The following is a 19,760-nucleotide window of genomic DNA, read 5'->3' as shown; positions in this document are numbered from 1 at the left end:
TAAATTAGATTTTTTTTCTCAAGAGGTAATAGTTAGGCCTTTGCAAATAATTTTAAAAGTTTTTTTGAAATTCTAAGTTTATAAAAAAAATTGCGAAGAAAAAACTTTTTCCGGAACTGTACTTCAAAATTTCACAAAACTTCAAAATACGTTGTAACTGTTTCAAAATGCATTTTAAATTGTTTTCAGTTGATTGCACGTCTAATTTCATTAAAATTTTGATGTTTTTTGAAAAACTTTTTTTTGTCCCTTGCTTTTTGAGCCAACGTGCGTTGGAGGGGGGCTTTGAACTTTGAAAAATATTTGCAATGGCCTTATACTAAAAAAACACCCGTTTTTTAATTCGACTTTTCACACAAAAAAAATAATTGTGCAAATAAACCTACTCGAAAAATCTCATTTTTGGATGCCTTTTAAAGACAAAAATTGCATTTTTTGAACTATGGCACTAGCGGATTGTCAATTAACCCGGTTTATGCACGAGCCCAAGTTGGTCAAAATTCATTTTATGATTTAAAAAACGTGGAAAAAAGTCCAAAAACCAAAATAGAAAATCCAAAATTCACTTTTTTTACCTGTAGAAGTCATTAGCAAGCTTGACCAGTATTTTATTCGAAAAGATCAGAAATTTTACTAGAAATTTGTTTAAAAGACATTGAAGTTTATTGGGAAGAAAGGTCTACAATTTGTTTTACCATATTAAATGTTAGGGTTGATTTAAAAATATAGAAATATTTTTTTTTCGAACAAATGGAAAATTTTATAAGGGTTATTTTTTTCAATACTGACATAAATTGCATCATTAATTGCCATTATTTTTGAAAAACAAATTATATTAATTTATTTTTCATTCCGTAAGAACGGTTTTTCGGATCGACTTATTTGATGTCCGTCAAAAGTGTAGGTTTTGATGGGAAAGATTCAAGAAAAAAATGTTGGATAAAAAAAAACATTTTTATTTTCACTTTTTAACACAACAAACTAAATTCGTTAAAAAAAAACAAACTAATTCGTTACAAAAAAAATTTGGGAGACCATAAAAACAATTTTCTGAATAATATTTCAAGATTTACTTGGCAGTGGTGCCATATAGGGGAAATATACCCATTTTAATCACTCTAAGCCGTTCGACCAATTCTCATCACTTTCGCCGTTTTCCTCTATTAAATCAACATTTTCAGATATATCAACAATGGAGAGTTGCTTGCTCACTTTTATTTGAGCTATTCATTACTTTGGAACAGTCAAAAACACTTTATGAAAGCTGGAATACATGATCAAAGTGCTGATAGGCTGATAATAGAAATAGGCTGAAAAAGGGTATAGTTCCCCTAACTTGTTAAAATAATTAATTTTGGAAAACGAAAAAAAATATGTAAATCCAATTTTCTTTTCAATTAAAGATGTATATAAAATTTAATTATAAATGTTTCGAATAAATAAATAATTGTATCAAAAGTGATTTTTTCCTAAATTTCCACAAAATAACGTTAAACATCATCTGGCGACATCTCAGCAACTATATTGGATTTTAAAAGAAAAATTTATAAAATTTTCAGTTCTTTTGAGTGAAATATATTATTTTTTCAAATCAACAACTCGAACAAGTTAAATTACAACAAAAAATTAAGATCTGCTCATGTGTTAACAAATGCAAAAATCTACAAAAAAATACTAAAAATCTCCATTTTGGAATCTAAAAAACTGCTCATGGTCAGAAAACTGAAAAAAACTTCATGTTATTTTTCAAAAAAAAGGGTTTAAACTAAAAAGTTTTATAAAAAATATTTTTTTTTAAGTCTAATTTGTTTAAAAATGAAAAAATAAACGTTATAAAATGTACCTTTTCAACAAAGTATACAAAACATTGCACATTCTTTTCATATATAATTTTTATTTAAAGATGCATTTTTTCTTCCTGATTTTTGTGATTTTTTTTATCATACTTTAGTAAGACAATTTCCAACCAATTTTCACTTTTATTGAATTCCACAACAATTTTCTTTTCTTTTTTTCTTATTTAATTTTTTTTACATTTAAATTTTGAACAAAATTTTCTAATTATATAATAAACAAATAAAATCTGTTTAAAATTCCATATCTACTCTTGATTTGTAGTTCAAAATAGAGCATCCAACTCAAACTGCGGAAAAAAAGATAAATCAAAAATAATTTTAACAGCAAAAGCTGAGACTTAAAACATAAACGTGCATGATAACATTCTTTTTGAATTCTCTTATGAACTCCAAACTAATGATACAAATATAGCCATAAATAAAAAAAGTCGCTGCGAACATTTTGTAAGTTTATGCCTATCGAGATTAAGGTCGAGAAATGGGCAAACGTTTCAAGAAATTTAATGCCATGATTTTAGAAAGCATTCAGAAAAACATGTTGGAAATGTATACACATGCTTAAATTAATTTTGCAATAAATAGTTTACAAAAAAGTCGAAGTTTTAACGGAAAACAAGTAAACGAAATGTTTGAGCTCTAAAAAAAAATAATTATTCGGAATTATGAAATATTGAGATTTTCTACATGTATGTAACCCCTTAAAACAACTGAAGTTCTACAAAAATATTAAACAACTAAAATACACATTTTAAAAACCAATCAGATCATAACAATAGAGTAAGGTAAACAGAAAATAACAGATACAATATGTCAAACTTCCTTAGCATAAAAGATTAAACATTTAGAAACGAGAATTAATTGAAAAATATATTTAAAAAAATATCGAATGGTCCAGGTCAAACTTGCCATAATATGTATCAAAAACATCAGAAAATTGCTGATTTTACCCCTCCTACCCTCACCAATCAGCTTAAAATCTCCTCACCCGCGGGTGCATCGGCACCATCTCCAATAAATATAGATCACTTGTGCAAAATTGCCAACCAGTGACTCAGAGTTCGGGAAAACGCGGTCATCTGTGCAGCAATGACTAGTTACGATGATGCTAATGGCATCTCAATTTTGTCACCCAGCCATCATCGCTGGCGCAATGTGTCAGAAAAGAGCGAAAAATAGAAAAAAATGAATCTGCCAACCCAATGGTCCAGAACGCTGACCATCCGAGTATAGTAGAGTGGGGAGAAGATCATTAGTTTCAAGCAAGGGCGCTGAAGCGAGGTTGACATTTCACTCTTCACTGTTTAGAGCTAAATGAGATGATGCAATTTTGCGTTGGATGGCAAATTAATGAGCTCTGGCTGACCGGTTTATTATTACGTCGGATCGATTATGTTGCATCACAGTTTGAGGCGCATTACCATAAATTGTGTTGTCACAGGTCAGACGACACACACGCCGCGGTGAAGTCAATTAGAGATTAATTGGTTTAGGTGTGGGGTAAGCTTGCTTGGTTGCAGTGATTAAAGTGCTTTGCTGATTAGGTTTGTTTAGGAACGTGGGGACAGCTGCTTAAAGTTGACTTGTAGAATGTTTGAATTAGCTTCATACCAAAAATGCTCATGATCTTTAAAAAGATTGAATTAAGTCGCTTGGCAAAAAAAAAATCTAATAACCTAATAATTAAGCTCAACGATACCCCGCCAAAAAGCCATCATCCACCTTCAAATTAGGTCCTGAGACCGCGGTTCTGCGCGCGATAACCCCCGCGTGACAGTTTTTTGCACTCAATCCCCGGTTGGGGCGTGTGATTAATATCCTATCATTAGAGAGAGACCCCCGCCGTTCAGGGGGACCCCATCTGGTCCCGAGAAGAAAAAGGTTGTCCAACTGACGACCCCCGGGAAGGTCACAAATATCTTGCAAAAGTTTCGCTTCGCTCGCTGGCCTTCCCAGCATGATTCAAAGTAATTAAGGTGAGGCTTTTTTTTCATCTGCCACCAAGAGCCTTGTTTCTTTGCGAAAATGGTCGTTTAGCAAAAAATTATGGCAAGAAGAAAGCGTTATGAGTTGTGGCTTTTCCCTAGCAGTGTGGCGAAACGTTTCTTGACAAAATTGTTATTTTAAAAAATAATATTTTAACTTCTACTTCCAAAAATCAACAAAATTTTTAAAGATACAATTTCAACCCTTTCCCACCTAAGAACAGCAAACCACCTTTTTGTACCTGTCCAATAAAAAGGATTGCCCGCTGGGAACGATCTCGATGATGGGTGAATCAATTTGCCAGCTTTCTGAGAGCGAGACTTTTTTTCTCCCCGCGTTGTTTATGCTCATCCAGCATCCCCCCATCCCCCTCCTAAGATTGGCTGGACCCGGGAGTCCCCCCGGGGGAAAGATGAGAAATACAATTTGCGCCTCTTTTTTGCGTGGCGGATTATGATTGACGGGATTAGGCGTGGACCCACCCTGGAGCTCTGGGGTGTTGTGTTGGTGGGCGATGAGAAATGGAGGCCAATTTGCTGTGGCTAAACGGCGATGTCGTCGGAAATTAAGCGCACCGAGAGTTGTGTTATGGTAGGTTCTTTTCTCCCTCCCGCCGTTGAAATATGGCTGTCAGGTTAAGAATGAAGTCGATCTCGTTGTTGGCGGATGAATGGCAAAAAAAACCGTGGGAGGATCGTAATGAGATCGTGATGGATTCTGGTCAGTGTGGAGCGAAAGAAAGGAGCATGGTGACTTAGATCGAGTTCGTTATTAAGAATTGTCTGCATTTATGACAACCAATGCAAATACTAGTGAATTAGCAAGATAGACAAATAAATTATTCCTAATTTTTTTTACTAAATATGCCAAAATTAGTGCTAAGCAAAAAAAACCTTTAATATACTGTAATGAAAAAAAAAAAACAAACATTCTGAATGATAAAATCACAAAAAATGCATTTTCAACAGATTTGACAGAGATTTTTATTTTCGAAGATCAGACGGAAATTCAAAAAAAAATGTATCATATTTTTTCTAGAAAACCTATCACAAAAAGGGTTGTTCAAAGACAGCAGATTTCAACTTTTTTTTATTTAGTTTAGTTGTTTAAAGAACACTCAGAACGTGTTAGAGTAATTTTCTATAATTTCGTAATTTTTTTTTCGAGATTTTTGCTTTTCATACTAAGTTTCATACAATAGGTATACCAAAATATATTCTATAGCATTCATTACAAAACTCAGTAGGCAGTGCCGATCATGTGAAAGGTAATTAAATTAAGAAAATTTTGGAGAAAGGCACTATTTATTTCAGGAAATTGGGCATATCTCTGCTTATATTGAACCAAAATTGATACTTTTTCATGGAACTTGTTCAGAATACTGTTTTCTACAATGTGATTGATTCTAAAATGTTTTAAAATGTAACGGTGTTATGTGACAGAGAATTGAAAAAATAATTTTCGGAACCTATTGGGTAATAAACAGCTCATTAAATAAATAATCTATGTTTTGCATTGTTTAATGCTCAAATTTGTATTCAGGCAATTTGTTGCTGTTATTTCATGATAAATTGTACAAAGAAAAGATTTACTTTCGGTCGTATAGGGGTTTCCAGCTTGGATTTTGGGGTAATTTCAAAGAAAGCTAGAGAAATCTGGTAAATTTGGTTCGATTTTTTTATTGGAGTTCAAATATTGGTCAAATATAGTTGATTAGAGTCCTCAAGGCATATTCATAAGAAGTTTGAGTGATATCAACATGAATGCACCGGTTTTCTGTGACTTTGTTGTACACATATCCCATAAAATCGAAGAATAATCTTCAAAAAAAAAAAGTTGCACTAGACCCCCCGACGAAATATTTCGGAATACCCCGCAAAATGTCGGGAAAGAGCCCTTCGTTCACGGTGCCAAAAATCAGACATACCGAATTTTTCATCTTTGAGGTCTTGAAAAAAAACAACGTGTTCATTCATTTGTGGTACTCCTGGATTTTAGCTCCTGAAAAGTGCTTAAAAAGTGCAAAAATGCCTCAGGGCAAGAAAAAGAGGCGGTCCTCACCAGCAGGATCGGCAGATTTGAAGAAGCTAAAGAATGCCGAAGCGCTACCTGCAAAGCCAGGCAGTTTGAGCAAGGATGCTCAAAAATTGTCTGGAAACCAGTTCGCTACCCTCCCTGTGGACGTGAGCGAGAAGGAAGAATTTGAACGATGGGAAAAGTTGCCACCCATTTTTGTGAAAACATCGTCATCGGATTCGGTGCGAAAGTGGCTGACCGGGTTTATCAAATCTGGTGCTTTACGAGCTTCCATTCGCTTGTGTGCTGATGGACTCAAAATTCTGCTACCTACCAGAAAGGATTACAACTACGTTCGGGATTTCCTGAACAACACAAAGATTGAATACTACAGCCATGACGATCCAGGTAAACGCCTCATGAAACAGGTCCTCCGAGGCCTGTACGACATGGATGTGAGTGTGCTGAAAGAAGAGCTCAAAACTCTTAAGAGGCAGTATTTGTAAATATTGCTCGGTTTGTTCTAGAGGTCGTATCGAGGTGCTCCGATTTGGATGAAACTTTCAGCGTTTGTTTATCTATACATGAGATGAACTCATGCCAAATATGAGCCCTCTACGACAAAGGGAAGTGGGGTAAAACGGGCTTTGAAGTTTGAGGTCCAAAAAACATGAAAAATCTTAAAATTGCTCGCATTTCCGTAAAACTTCATCAATTCCAACTCTCTTAGATGCATTCGAAAGGTCTTTTGAAGCACTTTAAAATGTGCCATAGACATCCAGGATTGGTTCGACTTTTTCTCTTAGCTTTTGCAAATTACTGTCAAAAATGGATTTTTTTAAAACCTTAATATCTTTTTGCAACAGCCTCCAACACCCATACTCCCATAGGTCAAAAGATAGGTAATTTCATGGACTATAAGCCTACGGTATTAACTTTTTGGCCAATCGCAGTTTTTCTCATAGTTTTTCGATTTTTCTATAACAAACATTTTACAACGTTAGTTTTTGCCCTGCAGGCCAAGAAGACGGCACTTTTTGGTCTCAATTTTGTTATATTCGGAATCCTCGGACAATTTCACGTAAGTTAGAAGTATTGGAGTTGTAAATTTGATTTAAAAAATAATTAAATAAAACATTTTTGAAAAAAGAAATAGATCTTATTTACCCTGTGATCAATACGTCAAATGCTGTATCAAGTAGGCGAAAACCTGTTTTACCCCTAATCCAACAAATTGTTAAAAAATATTTTAATTCATTCTAAATGGCATTTTTTCCAATCAAATTTACAACTCCAATACTTCTAACTTACGTAAAATTGTCCGAGGATTCCGATTATGACAAAACTGAGACCAAAAAGTGCCGTCTTTTTGGCCTACAGGGCAAAAACCAACGTTGTAAAATGTTTGTTCGCTTCGCTAGGAGACGGTGATTTTAGCGGATTGCAGACTGGATTTTCGCCATGTGATGTGATGATTGTCTAAGCCCAAGTTGCCTAGGAATCGATAATTGGGAATAGAACCAATTCCACCTGAACCAGATTCTCACCACCATGGCAGCCGTCCATTGCCGGCCGCTCCCATCTCCACCGCGCACCAGGGACAAGGAAAGGGAATTGGAAGACGGGAAGTGTTGATGCTCCACTTTTTTAAGAGTATTAAGGGAAAATCTCCACGGTATCCTCAAGTAAGTTTCGCTTGGAGTTGGACGGTTTTTGGGAAGGTGAATGGTCTGAGGAGCCACCCTAGGCGAGTGGTAACGACCGTTGGCATTGTTGTTCGAATTTTTCGTGTGTTCTCATTTCTAATGGGAATGCTTTCAATTCTTCTCATCTCTTATTGGATGAATTCTAGCAGTCGCCCAGGCTATTTATAGCGAGGTAATATAGGTTCATTTCAAATGCGCCTGCATGCATGCAATGCAATGCATTCTTGTATGTTCTGATATTCAACTTGCATTCAACTTTATTCTCGTTCGTTTCTTGGATTCAACTATATCAGTCTAAGTCCTACTAAAGCTACTAATGCTCCACGGTAAAGTGGAAAGCATTTTGCTTGCCAATCCTATGGACAGGGGATCGAACCCCGCCGTGAGCTGAAGTTTTTTTATTAATTCCAAATTCAATGAGTCCAGAACTTTCTCGTTGGGAGCAGATGGGTATCGCCAACGTTGTAAAATGTTTGTTATAGAAAAATCGTAAAACTATGAGAAAAACTGCGATTGGCCAAAAAGTTATTACCGTAGGCTTATTTATAGCCCATGAAATTCCCTAACTTTTGACCTGTGGGAGTATGGGTGTTGGAGGCTGTTGGAAAAAGATATTAAGGTTCTAAAAAAATCCATTTTTAACAGTAATTTGCAAAAGCTATGAGAAAAAGTCAAACCAATCCTGGATGTCTATAGCACATTTTGAAGGGCTTCAAAAGACCATTCGAATGCATCTAAGAGAGTTGGAATTGATGAAGTTTTACGGAAATGCGAGCAATTTTAAGATTTTTCATGTTTTTTGGACCTCAAACTTCAAAGCCCGTTTTACCCCACTTCCCTTTGTCGTAGAGGGCTCATATTTGGCATGAGTTCATCTCATGTATAGACAAACAAACGCTGAAAGTTTCATCCAAATCGGAGCACCTCGATACGACCTGTTACACATTGGTGAAAAACTCGCTCTTAAGTTGAACGTGATCGAAGTCTTCAAGATGACGAGACACAACAAGGACATCAAGTATCGTGATCAACTGTACCTGGTTCATCTCGAGAGAGGATCGACAACGCCGTCTGAGCTGAAAGCAGTTCGGGCAATTTTCAACATCATCGTGACTTGGGAACTTCGAACTGTCTGCAGTTTGGACATGGTGGAAGGAACTGTTTCATCAAGAGTCGTTGTGCAACCTGCGGAGGTGAGCACAAAACTCAAGCTTGCAACACAATCAACGAGAACATCGAAGCCAAATGCTTCAATTGCGGCGGCGACCATTCGACCAAGAATCGAAGCTGCCCAAAACGAGCTGAGTTTGTAAAAATTCGGCAGCAAGCGACGACGAGGCACCAACCAAATCGTCGCAAAACACCACCAGCATACACGGACGTGGATTTTCCTGCTTTGGCGTCACCAGGAGCAGGATCTGTTCGAGTGGTTCCAAATCTGCAGCCATTGCCGTTGAATCAGCGGCAAAAAGTTGCAGAGAATACAACACCTCCTGGCTTCAGTCAGCAACCGAAGGAAAACCAACCAGCATCAACGAATGAAGACAGTAGTGACCTGTTTTCACCGAAAGAACTTCTGAACATTTTCATCGAGATGACAACAACACTGCGTGGTTGCAAAACTCGCCAGGAACAAGTAAGAACTCTTGGAGCATTCATCTTAAAATACAGTTCGTAGTTTACTCGTTCTAGTGATTTTGAATATTTCAATGGATTTATTTTTTTAGTTTTAGGTTAGGATTAGCTGTTAAAGTGATTTTTTTTTCTTTTTTACCCAAATGTATTCAATTCAATGCAATAATGTAAAACAATTTGAAGCAAATAAATAAATGTGATCAGTTAATAATAAAACGAAAAATACAACAAAGATGAAGAGCATTAGGCCATACCAATTATCATGTAAAAGAAATGTAATTATTATAAGAATGTTCAATAAAGACATATTTAATTTCAAAAAAAATTTACACCGTGTTTCGCATACAAAATGGACATGTGAATATTCGAAAATCTGTATCCTTAGAAGGTACTTTCTGATTATCACTAATAATTGAATATTGAATATTTTTTTAAGCTTCGATTTTTTTATATGTTTTAGGAGACAAAAATAAAGCAAATTTTGCGATATAGTTGAGGATGGTGCAATATCTTGTACTGAAGATAAACATTTTTGTAAAAATTGTGATCTTTGAAAAAAAATCAAAATTGAAAAAAAAAAAATTTTTTTGCTCGATTTGTAGAATAAAAAGTTATTTTTTAAAAGTTCTATCAATACTAATTTTGGGCATTTCAAATGTTGGGCTACATTTTTATGGATCAGAAAATTTCACAAAAGTTTAATTCTTTATATTAAAAATAGATCCAATAGTTTTCGATAATTCGCGAGGAGGAAAAAACGAGCTAGTTAGGTAACTATTTTTTCACAAAATTTAAACTTTAGTAGGCTTTATCTCAGCAACCAGAAGTCCAATCGTCAATGTTAAAAAATTATAAATGCAAGAAAATTTTCTTGCTAAAAACTTAACTTTTATCTTTAAAATATATAACTTGAAAACTGTGCACTTCATCAAAGAATGTGCAAAGTCATTTTCGATTGCAAATTTTATTTTGCATTCTAAAATGATTTATGAAATATTATTTGGAACCTTTTTTTTTTTGTTTGCAAAATCACCAAATTTATAACTTTTTAGTCCCCTGAAACATATCAATTTACTTCGAAAATTAAAAAATGCGAATTCTGACTCAGAATTTCTGAGAATTCACTTTATACTAATAAAAAGTCAAATATAAAAATCGAGATTTTTTCCGTGTTCCTATTTTTTCTGAAAAGTTTTTGTCATAACCTGCATTTTTCCCGAAGACGCAAAATCGATCATAAATCTTACGATACAAAGCCTTGTGAGCAATTATCTATGGAATCGGTATTTTTTTTAATTTTAATTTTTGTATTTTTTAATCCGGCTGTTGCGTCCGCAATTAGGCATTTTACCCTGCCCATGGCACAGTTGTTGCACACGACCCCAAGATCAGATGGATCTCATCCTAGTTGCTTTGTTTCCTGCTCCAATTATTCTATTGTTTGATTTCGTGGGCATTTGGACTCGCCATTGTTGTAGGTATTGCTAAGCCCTATGCCCTCGCCTATAAAAAGGCTCCCCAAATTGTAATCCCCATCCAGTACCATCAAGCCCTGGCTAAAGGGCCGACCGAACCAGGACTCTTTTTCTTCATCCGGACCAAGCACCCCCAACGGAGTCTTACAGTCCACTCCCTGTCCTGCTGAGGACAATCCCGGCTGTCGAGGAGGTGTCTCGGCGCAGACCTTTTCTGGTCCTTCGAGCCGGATTTGAACCAGCGACCTATGGATGTCTGCGCCGAGACACCTCCTCGACAGCCTTCTTCCGTGCCATGTTACGGGGTTTGCTTCCAAATGGGGAACCTACGTGCAGCAGGGGACTGTGAGCTAACGCTAGTGTCAACATCCGAGGGGGACGCTTTGCCAGGAGAAACAGCTTCTGCTTCCGGGCGCTTGTCGGCTGGCCGCGCCGGCCACCAACGGGGAGTGCACCTCTGTCGACGAGCGGGTCGACCTCGAGCCAGCACTGAGCTTGAACCACGCTCCAAGCCGGTGAGAAATCCTCTGCCGCCAGGTACGGAGAGGTTGGGGGTGGAACGCCAGGTCGCTTCAGCGAGCAGCTGAGTTCAATTCGGGGTGAACTCGACAGCGGCGAGTATCGTCCAAGAAATGCGAGTTTGAGCTTGATAAAATCCGGGGGAGTGACGCCAGCGAGCATTGCGTAGGTGTCCAGCTTGCGAGTTCCGACGTTATCCTCAAACGAGCCGTGCTTGGGAGACGCAGAGTGCTTGAACCGGATCGCTGCCGATTCGAGTAAGCACGAGTAAGCCAGAGTGTTCACCGCGCTGCCAGCCAGGGGAGTGAGCTGCTGAGTGAGCTTGCCGGTAGTGCCGAGCGCGTGTAGCTCAGTCTTACAAATTCCCGGGAGTACAGGGCCAGCAGTGCACTGTATCCGAAGCAGCCAATCCTGGAGACCGCCGCCAGCGAAACTTGGACACCAACGCAGACTGCGTCGCAGCTGCGCTTCGATGACGATGCTTTGTAGCGAGACGACGTCTAGATCGATCGCGATCCGACAGGGGAAGGATGAACCTTGAGCGAGTTTGGCCTTTGGTTCAGACCGGTTAGTCTCGACCTTGGCAAGAAAGGGCGAGATGGAATCTGTTTCCACATCTTTCGAGAGGGAAGCTCCAGATGCAGCGCCCAGTGGGACAAGCTGAACTTCCCAAGGGACTGCCGGCTGAGGGTAGTTGTGTTCGGGGGTTGGTGTGAGGGTGAGGGCTTCTGTTTGTGTGAGTGAGGTGAGAGTTCTTTCCGAGGGTTGCAAGACGGCATTCTTTCGTGACCACGTCAGAGGTGGCCGATCATCAGGGGAGGGAGGATGCAACGAGACGTGGTGTTTCTGCCTGCATCGCCAGCAGGGATTCGAGGAGCATACACGCGTGGGGTGGCTGGCCGACAGACAGTTCTGGCAGAGATTTTTCTGAAGGATAGTTTCGAGCTTTTGATCGTACGGCAAGCGTAGATACTGTACGCACACAGTTGTGCGATGGGATTGAGAGCACACAGAACATTCGCTGGGGATAGAAACAGGGGGCGGACAGAGCGCAGCGGCCGGATCAGGTGTAGTCGGCCCATGTGACGCCAAGAAATCTCGCAGCCGGTTGTAGCGATCCTCCATGTCCACTCTCTGGTTGGTGTATTCTTCCCGTGTTTGCGTGTCGTCTGTCGATAGCTCAAGATCGACTAATGCTGCCATGTGGCGCTTCACAAGTTCGTCCAGCCGTTGAATACGGAACGGAACTTTCTCGCAATCAAGGTTAAAATTGAATGCGTCCACAAATCGTTCAATCATCAGGATGGAAGCTTTTGTGACGCGCACGAGCGTCGACAGTTCTCGTAGCTTCGACATCCTTCACTCAGTCGCTCCAAACTAACAAAAATCGTATGTTTCACTCACCCCAGCTGCTCCAAACCAACATACAAATCCTCTGTGGCTGGCCAGCAATGTCAGCCACGTGCTCGTGCAGGTTTTGACGCCAAACCCGGGGAAACGGCGTCCCGCTTGTGCAGCCGGTTGTTCTGGAATCTGGAAAGTCCGGGTTGACCAGCGACAGCAGTACAGACGCCACGTGCTTGCTCAACAATGGCGGGTACAAAATGGCGGCTTGCTCAGGAACCACGCACTTTAAACGACCGCGCCACGTGGCCCGCGCAGTAATGGCGGCTTCTGCAGCGATCGTGTATCCTTCTCCGACGACACCAGGTCGGAAACGGCAAAGCTTCTTCTGGAACCACTAATCACTTTCACTTTTGGGTCGCCACGTGATCCGCACAGCAATGGCGGCTTCACAAATTCCGATGACCACGCCACGCTGTCTGCGCAGCGATGGCGGTCTTCACAACGCTTGGGGACCGCTTTTTCTCACTTTTCGTTCACACACTTTTCAGTTTCGGACACGGTTGAACAATCGTTCTTGATCACGTGTCTGTGGCAGCGCCAGGTGCCACCAGGACCGCGCCGGCTCGGGTGAGCCTCGCGCAGCGTTCAACGTTCGAATCGGGGGGTACACGTTCTTTACAAGCAACCACGTGCTCTTCCGAATGCTCCAACGGACTTCGGGGGCTTCCGGAATGAATCCGATTCACTATTGTTCCACTTTTTACACTAGCACAAGAACACGTGCTCTTCCGACCACTCCGCTGAGCTGGACGGGGTACCCGGGATAGACCGGCACTTGATTTGTCCACAATCTCCTTCGACCGTACACGAGACACTTTCTTGCACTGACAACTTCCGCGCGACACAGGAACCAACTTCTGCTTCCAGACCAAGCTTGAGGGGGGAGGGAGGCAACGCCAGGTGCCAACCCAAGCGACGGCGGCTCGCACAGGAGCTCCACACCGTGCTTCCAATGCTCGTGAAGAGCGAGGCGAGGGGTACACTTCGAGGGGTCCGGGTCCGATCCGGTTCGAAGGACCAAACAATGTCTGCGCCGAGACACCTCCTCGACAGCCGGGATGTCCTCAGCAGGACAGGGGAGTGGACTGTAAGACTCCGTTGGGGGTGCTTGGTCCGGATCGAAGAAGAAGGTCCTGAAGTCGTAGTTTGGGGTTCTTTATTAGATGTGCCCTTTAGCCGGGGTTTGGTGGTACTGGATAGGGATTACATTTTGGGGTGCCTTTTTATAGGCGAGGGCATAGGGATTAGCAATACCTACAACAATGGCGAGTCCAAATGACCACGAAATCAAACAATAGAACAATTGGAGCAGGAAACAAAGCAACTAGGATGAGATCCATCTGATCTTGGGGTCGTGTGCAACAACTGTGCCATGGGCAGGGTAAAATGCCTAATTGCGGACGCAACACCGGCTGAAACATTTTTGGTGCTTCCGGTATGCCCAAAGAAGCCATTTTGCATCATTAGTTTGTCCATATACCTTTCCATACAAATTTGGAAGCTGTCCATACAAAATGATATGAGAAAATTCAAAAATCTGTATCTTTCGAAGGAATTTTTTGATCGATTTGGTGTCTTCGGCAAAGTTGTAGGTATGTATGTGGAATACACTGAAAAAAAAAGATACACGGTAAACAAATCTTGTAGGTATGTATATGGAATACACTGAAAAAAAAAGATACACGGTAAACAAATCTTGATTTTTTATTTAACTTTTGGTCACTAAAACTTGATTTGCAAAAAAAAAACACTATTTTTATGTTTTTAATTTTTTATATGTTTTAGGGGACATCAAATGCCAACTTTTCTGAAATTTCCAGGTCGTGCTAAAAATCTTTGACCGAGTTATGGGTTTTTGAATCAATACTGATTTAAAAAAAATCGAAAACCGGTCGTGAAAATTTTTCAACTTTTCGATGTAAAATTAAATTTACAATCAAAAAGTACTCTAGTGAAATTTTGATAAAGTGCACCGTTTTCAAGTGAAAGCCACTTTTAGGTAACTTTTTTGAAGATAGCCGCAGTTTTTTTATTTTTTTTAAATTAGTGCACAAGTTTGTCCATCCTTGAAAAAAAAATTTGAGGAGCTGAGAAAATTCTCTATATTTTTCTTTTTTGGAATTTGTTTATACGACCCTTAGTTGCTGAGATATTGCCGTGTAAAGGTTTAGAAACAAGAAAATTGATGTTTTTACCCAAACAACCCACCATTTTCCACTAATGGTCCGATTTTCAATGTTAAAATATGAAACAATCATTAAAGTTTCCGATCTTTCCGAAAACAATATTTTCATTTTTTATTTAATCAAGACTAACATTTCAAAAGGGCCAAACATTCAATAGTACGCTCATTTTGAAATGTTAGTCTTGATTTCATTTTTTTGAAAGTATTGTTTTCGAAAAGATCGGAAAATTTTACGAATGTTTCATATTTGATTAAAAAATTCATAACTCGGTCAAGGATTTTTGCACAATCTGGAAATTTTTATGCTAAAATTAAAAATGCTATATATAAAATATATTAAATATTTGTTCATTAAAGAAATAACACACTTTCAGTTTTTATTTTTCAGATCCCTTTTTCTGCCTGTGTTCAATGTCAAACATAATTACTCATGTTTAATTTTGTTAAACTAAAGCCCTCATTTGTTTATAATTTCAAGATAAGATTCAATTACTTTTAATCATTTCTGTCTATTTTTTGCTCCAATTTAGCAAAATATTCATTTGGCGAATCGATATTCGATGAAATGGATTTTGGACTGAAGAATCTGATTTTCATATAATACATACTCATTCTTAAAACATTCTCGAAATTACCTACCCAAACAAACAAAAATGTGAAAGCGAAGAGAAAAGTTCATAAAAAACGAGGGCTAAAAAGGTTACTTTCCCCTTGTTATGTATTTTAGTAAAAATAATTGTGTTTGATAACTTAAAAAAAATATTTTTTCAATATATTTTGTCGTTTTTTTAATCTCTCAAACCGAGTGGTTAGTTCAACCAAGCTGCCTTGAAAACGACTTGCAGTAGAAGTACACCATGTTTCAGGACACCTTTTCCGTCGCTCGGCCTATAAGACATACCTCGTGCTGGCCAGTTCCGGAGGGTTTACTAGGCACGACCAGGCCATAAATCATACAACGTTGTATATTTTTGAACTTTGTCTTCTTCCTTCTCCTCCGCTTGGAGAGCGTTCATGAACATGAGCTCGAAATTAATTGTTAGTTTTTTAAACCAACCACGTCGGACTAAAAAAACACCCAGGACCCAGACCAGTAATTAGACGGTGTAGAATGTGTCCCAGAGTGCGATGTTTTATTTTCTTCTTATTTTTTGTCCCCCGTAGATGAATTACGCGTGTAGTGTCATACTGGCATTACACAAATATGAAAATAATTGCGCAGTCAGCTTAGTTGGAGCCGCTAAATGGCGCACCAACGCGTGTGTATGTGTGTGTGTGTGTGTTTGAGAGAGACTAAATAATGTGTCATAATGTAGTGTTTGATTTATGGACACGCCATATTTTAAACATGCTCCCATGGCGGCGGCAGAAACGCCGCGGCGTGATGCGAATCAAATATCATTTGGCGTTTAACCCATTTGTTATGTTGGGTCTGTTGGTCATCGTGTGTAGTACCCCGTCATGTAAGTTGTTTTATGTGCACGCGAGAATAGAAAAACTAAAAAAACTGGAAATTTTGATTTATTTCTGGCAGCGAACACGGCGGACTCTAAACGCCGGGATGATAGTTGTCCCAGCGATAGGATCGCGATTTGTTGACACCAGATACATACTTAATGGAGGGTTATTAGTGATGGCTTGGTCGATGAATAAATTTAGATAAATAATAGAGAAATATTTGAATGGCCTATCGCACCGGAATGCGTAAGTATGCGCTCTGAGTTTATGTTTATTAAACATATCATTATCAATTTTATTGGTTAACTCTTTTTTGGAAATATCTATCATGTTTAGAAAAATACCCAAGATCATTTATTTTTTAAATAGCACTACCAACAAATTATCTCAAGAATTCGAACTCAAATACTAAACTTCCTCTTTTCTCTCCCTCTCTTTCCAGCTACATGTACCCGCTGGACAAGATCAGCATCAACGAATCGTACTCGTCGTCCAGCTACTCGAAACGTGTCTGCAGCGTGGAATCGCTGGCCACCTCGACCAACACATGTAAGTCACCCGGCGCGCGATCGGCCAATTTGAGGGCAAAAATTCTGCGCAAATACTGCTCCCCCAACTGACAAATTGATTGACACGTGCGGGCCCAAAATTAAGACTTGTTTCGCTGTCAATAGTTGTCATAATTGAATGTGCTTTTCGCGCGAGCGCTCCTTTTTCGGGGGCGCCCTCGCCGTCATGTTTGGCGTGACGGGTTCGGTATGTGGCCACTCGTGGGCAGTGTCTTGGGCAAGTCAACAACGTGGTTGTTTACATGGGTAGTGTTTGTCTTTACGATGATTGATATTATTTCTGTCGAGCTGTTCTTAATTTGGGAGTCGCATTAAATTGCGCTGAAAAATTGGTTTAATTTTAAATTATGTGTAGGGTTTCGAATGGGTATTCCTGAGATTATTTCCCGAATATTAATGATTTTGGCCACTATTGTTTCGCTGAAAATTATTGTAGGTGCTTCTTTAGGCGCTTTAAACTAAATGTCATTCATATAAAAAATTAATATGTTTAAGGGGACCAAAACTCGCAACTTTTGAGCCATAGAGAAGTATGGTCATCAATTTCGCCGCCGAGTTAAGAATTTTTGAAAAATATTGATTAACTTAAAGTGTTGCGCCTATTTTTGATGTGTGGCCCTAAATTTTGAAAAAGCGCTCTATCTGATTAAAAGTTCAAAAATAAATGTTATTCTTTTTATCCTTAACAGTGTACAAATATTTGAAAGTTTTTTAAATGAAAATATACATTTTTCCCAAATTTTTTTCGACCTCCTGATTTTTGAGGAAATTTTAGAAAAAATAACATTTTGCATCGTTAGTTCGTCCATACAAGTCTCCATACAATTTTGGCAGCTGTCTATACAAAAATGGTACGTAAACATTCGAAAAACTGTTACTTTTGAAGGAATTTTCTAATCAATGTGTCAATGATGTCTTCGACAAAGTTATAGGTTTGTTTTCAAAACTGAACTCAATTGATGAGAACTGTTAAAAAAATAGGTACGGGGAAAAAACCAAATCTCGCAACTTTTGAGCCATAGGGAAGTATGATCGAAAATGTTGTCGCCGAGTAATGATTTCTTTCTGTGGCTATATCTTGAAAACAAAGGTCAAAGGTATCAAAGGTCTGTAAAGTACTTTTCGATTGCAAATTCAAATTTACATAAAAAATAAGATAAAAAGAGTGAAGCATAAAATTTAGTTTTTTTTTTCAAAAATCTATATTTTTCAAATTTATAACTCAGCGGCAGAATTTTTTACTTCTCTATGGCTCAAAAGCTGCAGGTTTTGGTCCCCTAAAACATATCAAAAAATCTCGAAAAACAAAAAAAATCCTCCAAAAGTTACAGATTTTCGAATATTTACGTACCATTTTTATATAAATAGCTGTCAAAAATTGTATGGAGACTTGTATGGGCAAGCTTATGCATTTTGTAATACTTTAAGTACCTCACAACGTTTTGGCGTTCAGACATTCGCTTCATTTTTTGGGTTGTTTTGTCAAAACATCAGTTTTTATTTCTGCTCAGTTTCTACATTCTTTAAAAAAGATTTTTCTTTTTTTTCTTTTTTTAAAGCGCCATACGACCTCTAGGAGGGCGTTCATGAATAGGTTACTACCCAAGTAACATTTTTAAACCAACTAGCCACCACCTAGTTTTTTTTAGGTTTTATGATAGCATCTTGATTGCTTTATAGTTTTATTTAGGCATTCACCGCAACCAATAAGCAAGAGCAAATTAGTAGGTTCTAACAAGGTTTTATGCCTCGGACATACAACCTTGTGACAATAAAAGCTAAATGGCTTTTAATAAGGTTTTATGAAAGTGTTAAGAGAGTCTTGAAAACCCAATGGCAATGTTATGCCAAACGGTTTTATAGCATGCTTTTTTAAAACCCAGAGTGTTTTAGCTGTCAAGTGCCATTAGGCATGCAAAAAGCTTACTTAAAACCGTAAGCTCCTGGAAAAGCATTTAACGCGGCCTATTAGCTGTGCATAAATATGGCGCTAGACGCGTGCTCTGATTGAATATGATTGACCGCCATCTTGGTTGAAAAAATAGAAAACTGAAAAATTTGATTTAAATTTGATGAAAACACACATTTATGCTGAATTTCTGGTATGATTAATATAGCGATAGATGTTTAAAAATATTTTGATTTTTTTTTCAAAGAATTGCAATAAAATATTTTTTAACATTAAACAGTATGATTACAAAATATTGATTTTTGATGAAGCGAGTTGAATTTTTTCGCTCTATCTCCCCTACATTTATCAATAAAATTTTTCGGACCCGAATGACTCTTGAGTTAAGTGGTCCTTAAACGCAAATAAATAAAAAAAAAATCAATAAAATTTCAACCGCAGCTGAATTTGAGCCATCAATTGCGAGGAATAAGCTTTCAATTTATTTGGATTACCTCTAATATCTATTATTTATCATCGCCATTTTTGACAACCATCTCCATTATTTCATTTGGCAAGACGAAGACTTATTTTTGCCACATTAAAACCTATTTGGAGACGTTTGAAGACGTATGAAATGTCATTTTTCCTTAACTCCTGATTTTAACAAAGGTTTTATCAAGGCATTGGGGATGTTGTTAGGATTCAGTTGTAAAGCCTTGAATTTCTATGTAGGTTTTATAAATAGGCCGTAACAACCTTTTGCGGAGGTCTTTTTGGGTTTTGAGTGGGATTTATCAACGTTCTGGGGAGTTTGTTACGACTAAGGGGGTTTAATGTTGGTTTTTGCTGATAGGTTTTAAAGCAGTTGTGGCAGCTTTGATAAAGCCTAAAATGTTACTTGGGTAATTAGAACGAGACCACGAACACGACAAACCCTTTTGTTAGAGACGTCGGGGACCTTAACGTGAAACGGGAAGGTAGCGCCATGTTGACACCACGACTCAAGTTTTTAGAAGCACCTACAAGAAAAATTACGTAACTTTAACAAGTTCTGTCTGTT

At 38.3% G+C, this 19,760-nt stretch overlaps 1 protein-coding gene across 2 annotated transcripts in view; it reads left to right on the top strand.

Annotated features, from left to right (window-relative positions):
- LOC120419379 (netrin receptor unc-5-like) overlaps positions 1-19,760 on the top strand; it is a 434,660-nt gene that overhangs the window by 412,159 nt on the left and 2,741 nt on the right. For both annotated transcript variants that reach the window (XM_052708539.1, XM_052708538.1), the window contains exon 11: positions 16,683-16,789. In XM_052708539.1, the coding sequence (XP_052564499.1) occupies positions 16,683-16,789 (107 nt within the window). The remainder of the gene's footprint in view (positions 1-16,682; positions 16,790-19,760) is intronic.

Source organism: Culex pipiens, chromosome 2, assembly GCF_016801865.2.
Source record: "Culex pipiens pallens isolate TS chromosome 2, TS_CPP_V2, whole genome shotgun sequence".
NCBI lineage: Eukaryota > Metazoa > Arthropoda > Insecta > Diptera > Culicidae > Culex > Culex pipiens.
The sequence above is the reverse complement of the archived record's forward strand: the minus strand, read 5'-3'. Positions and strand labels throughout refer to the sequence as shown.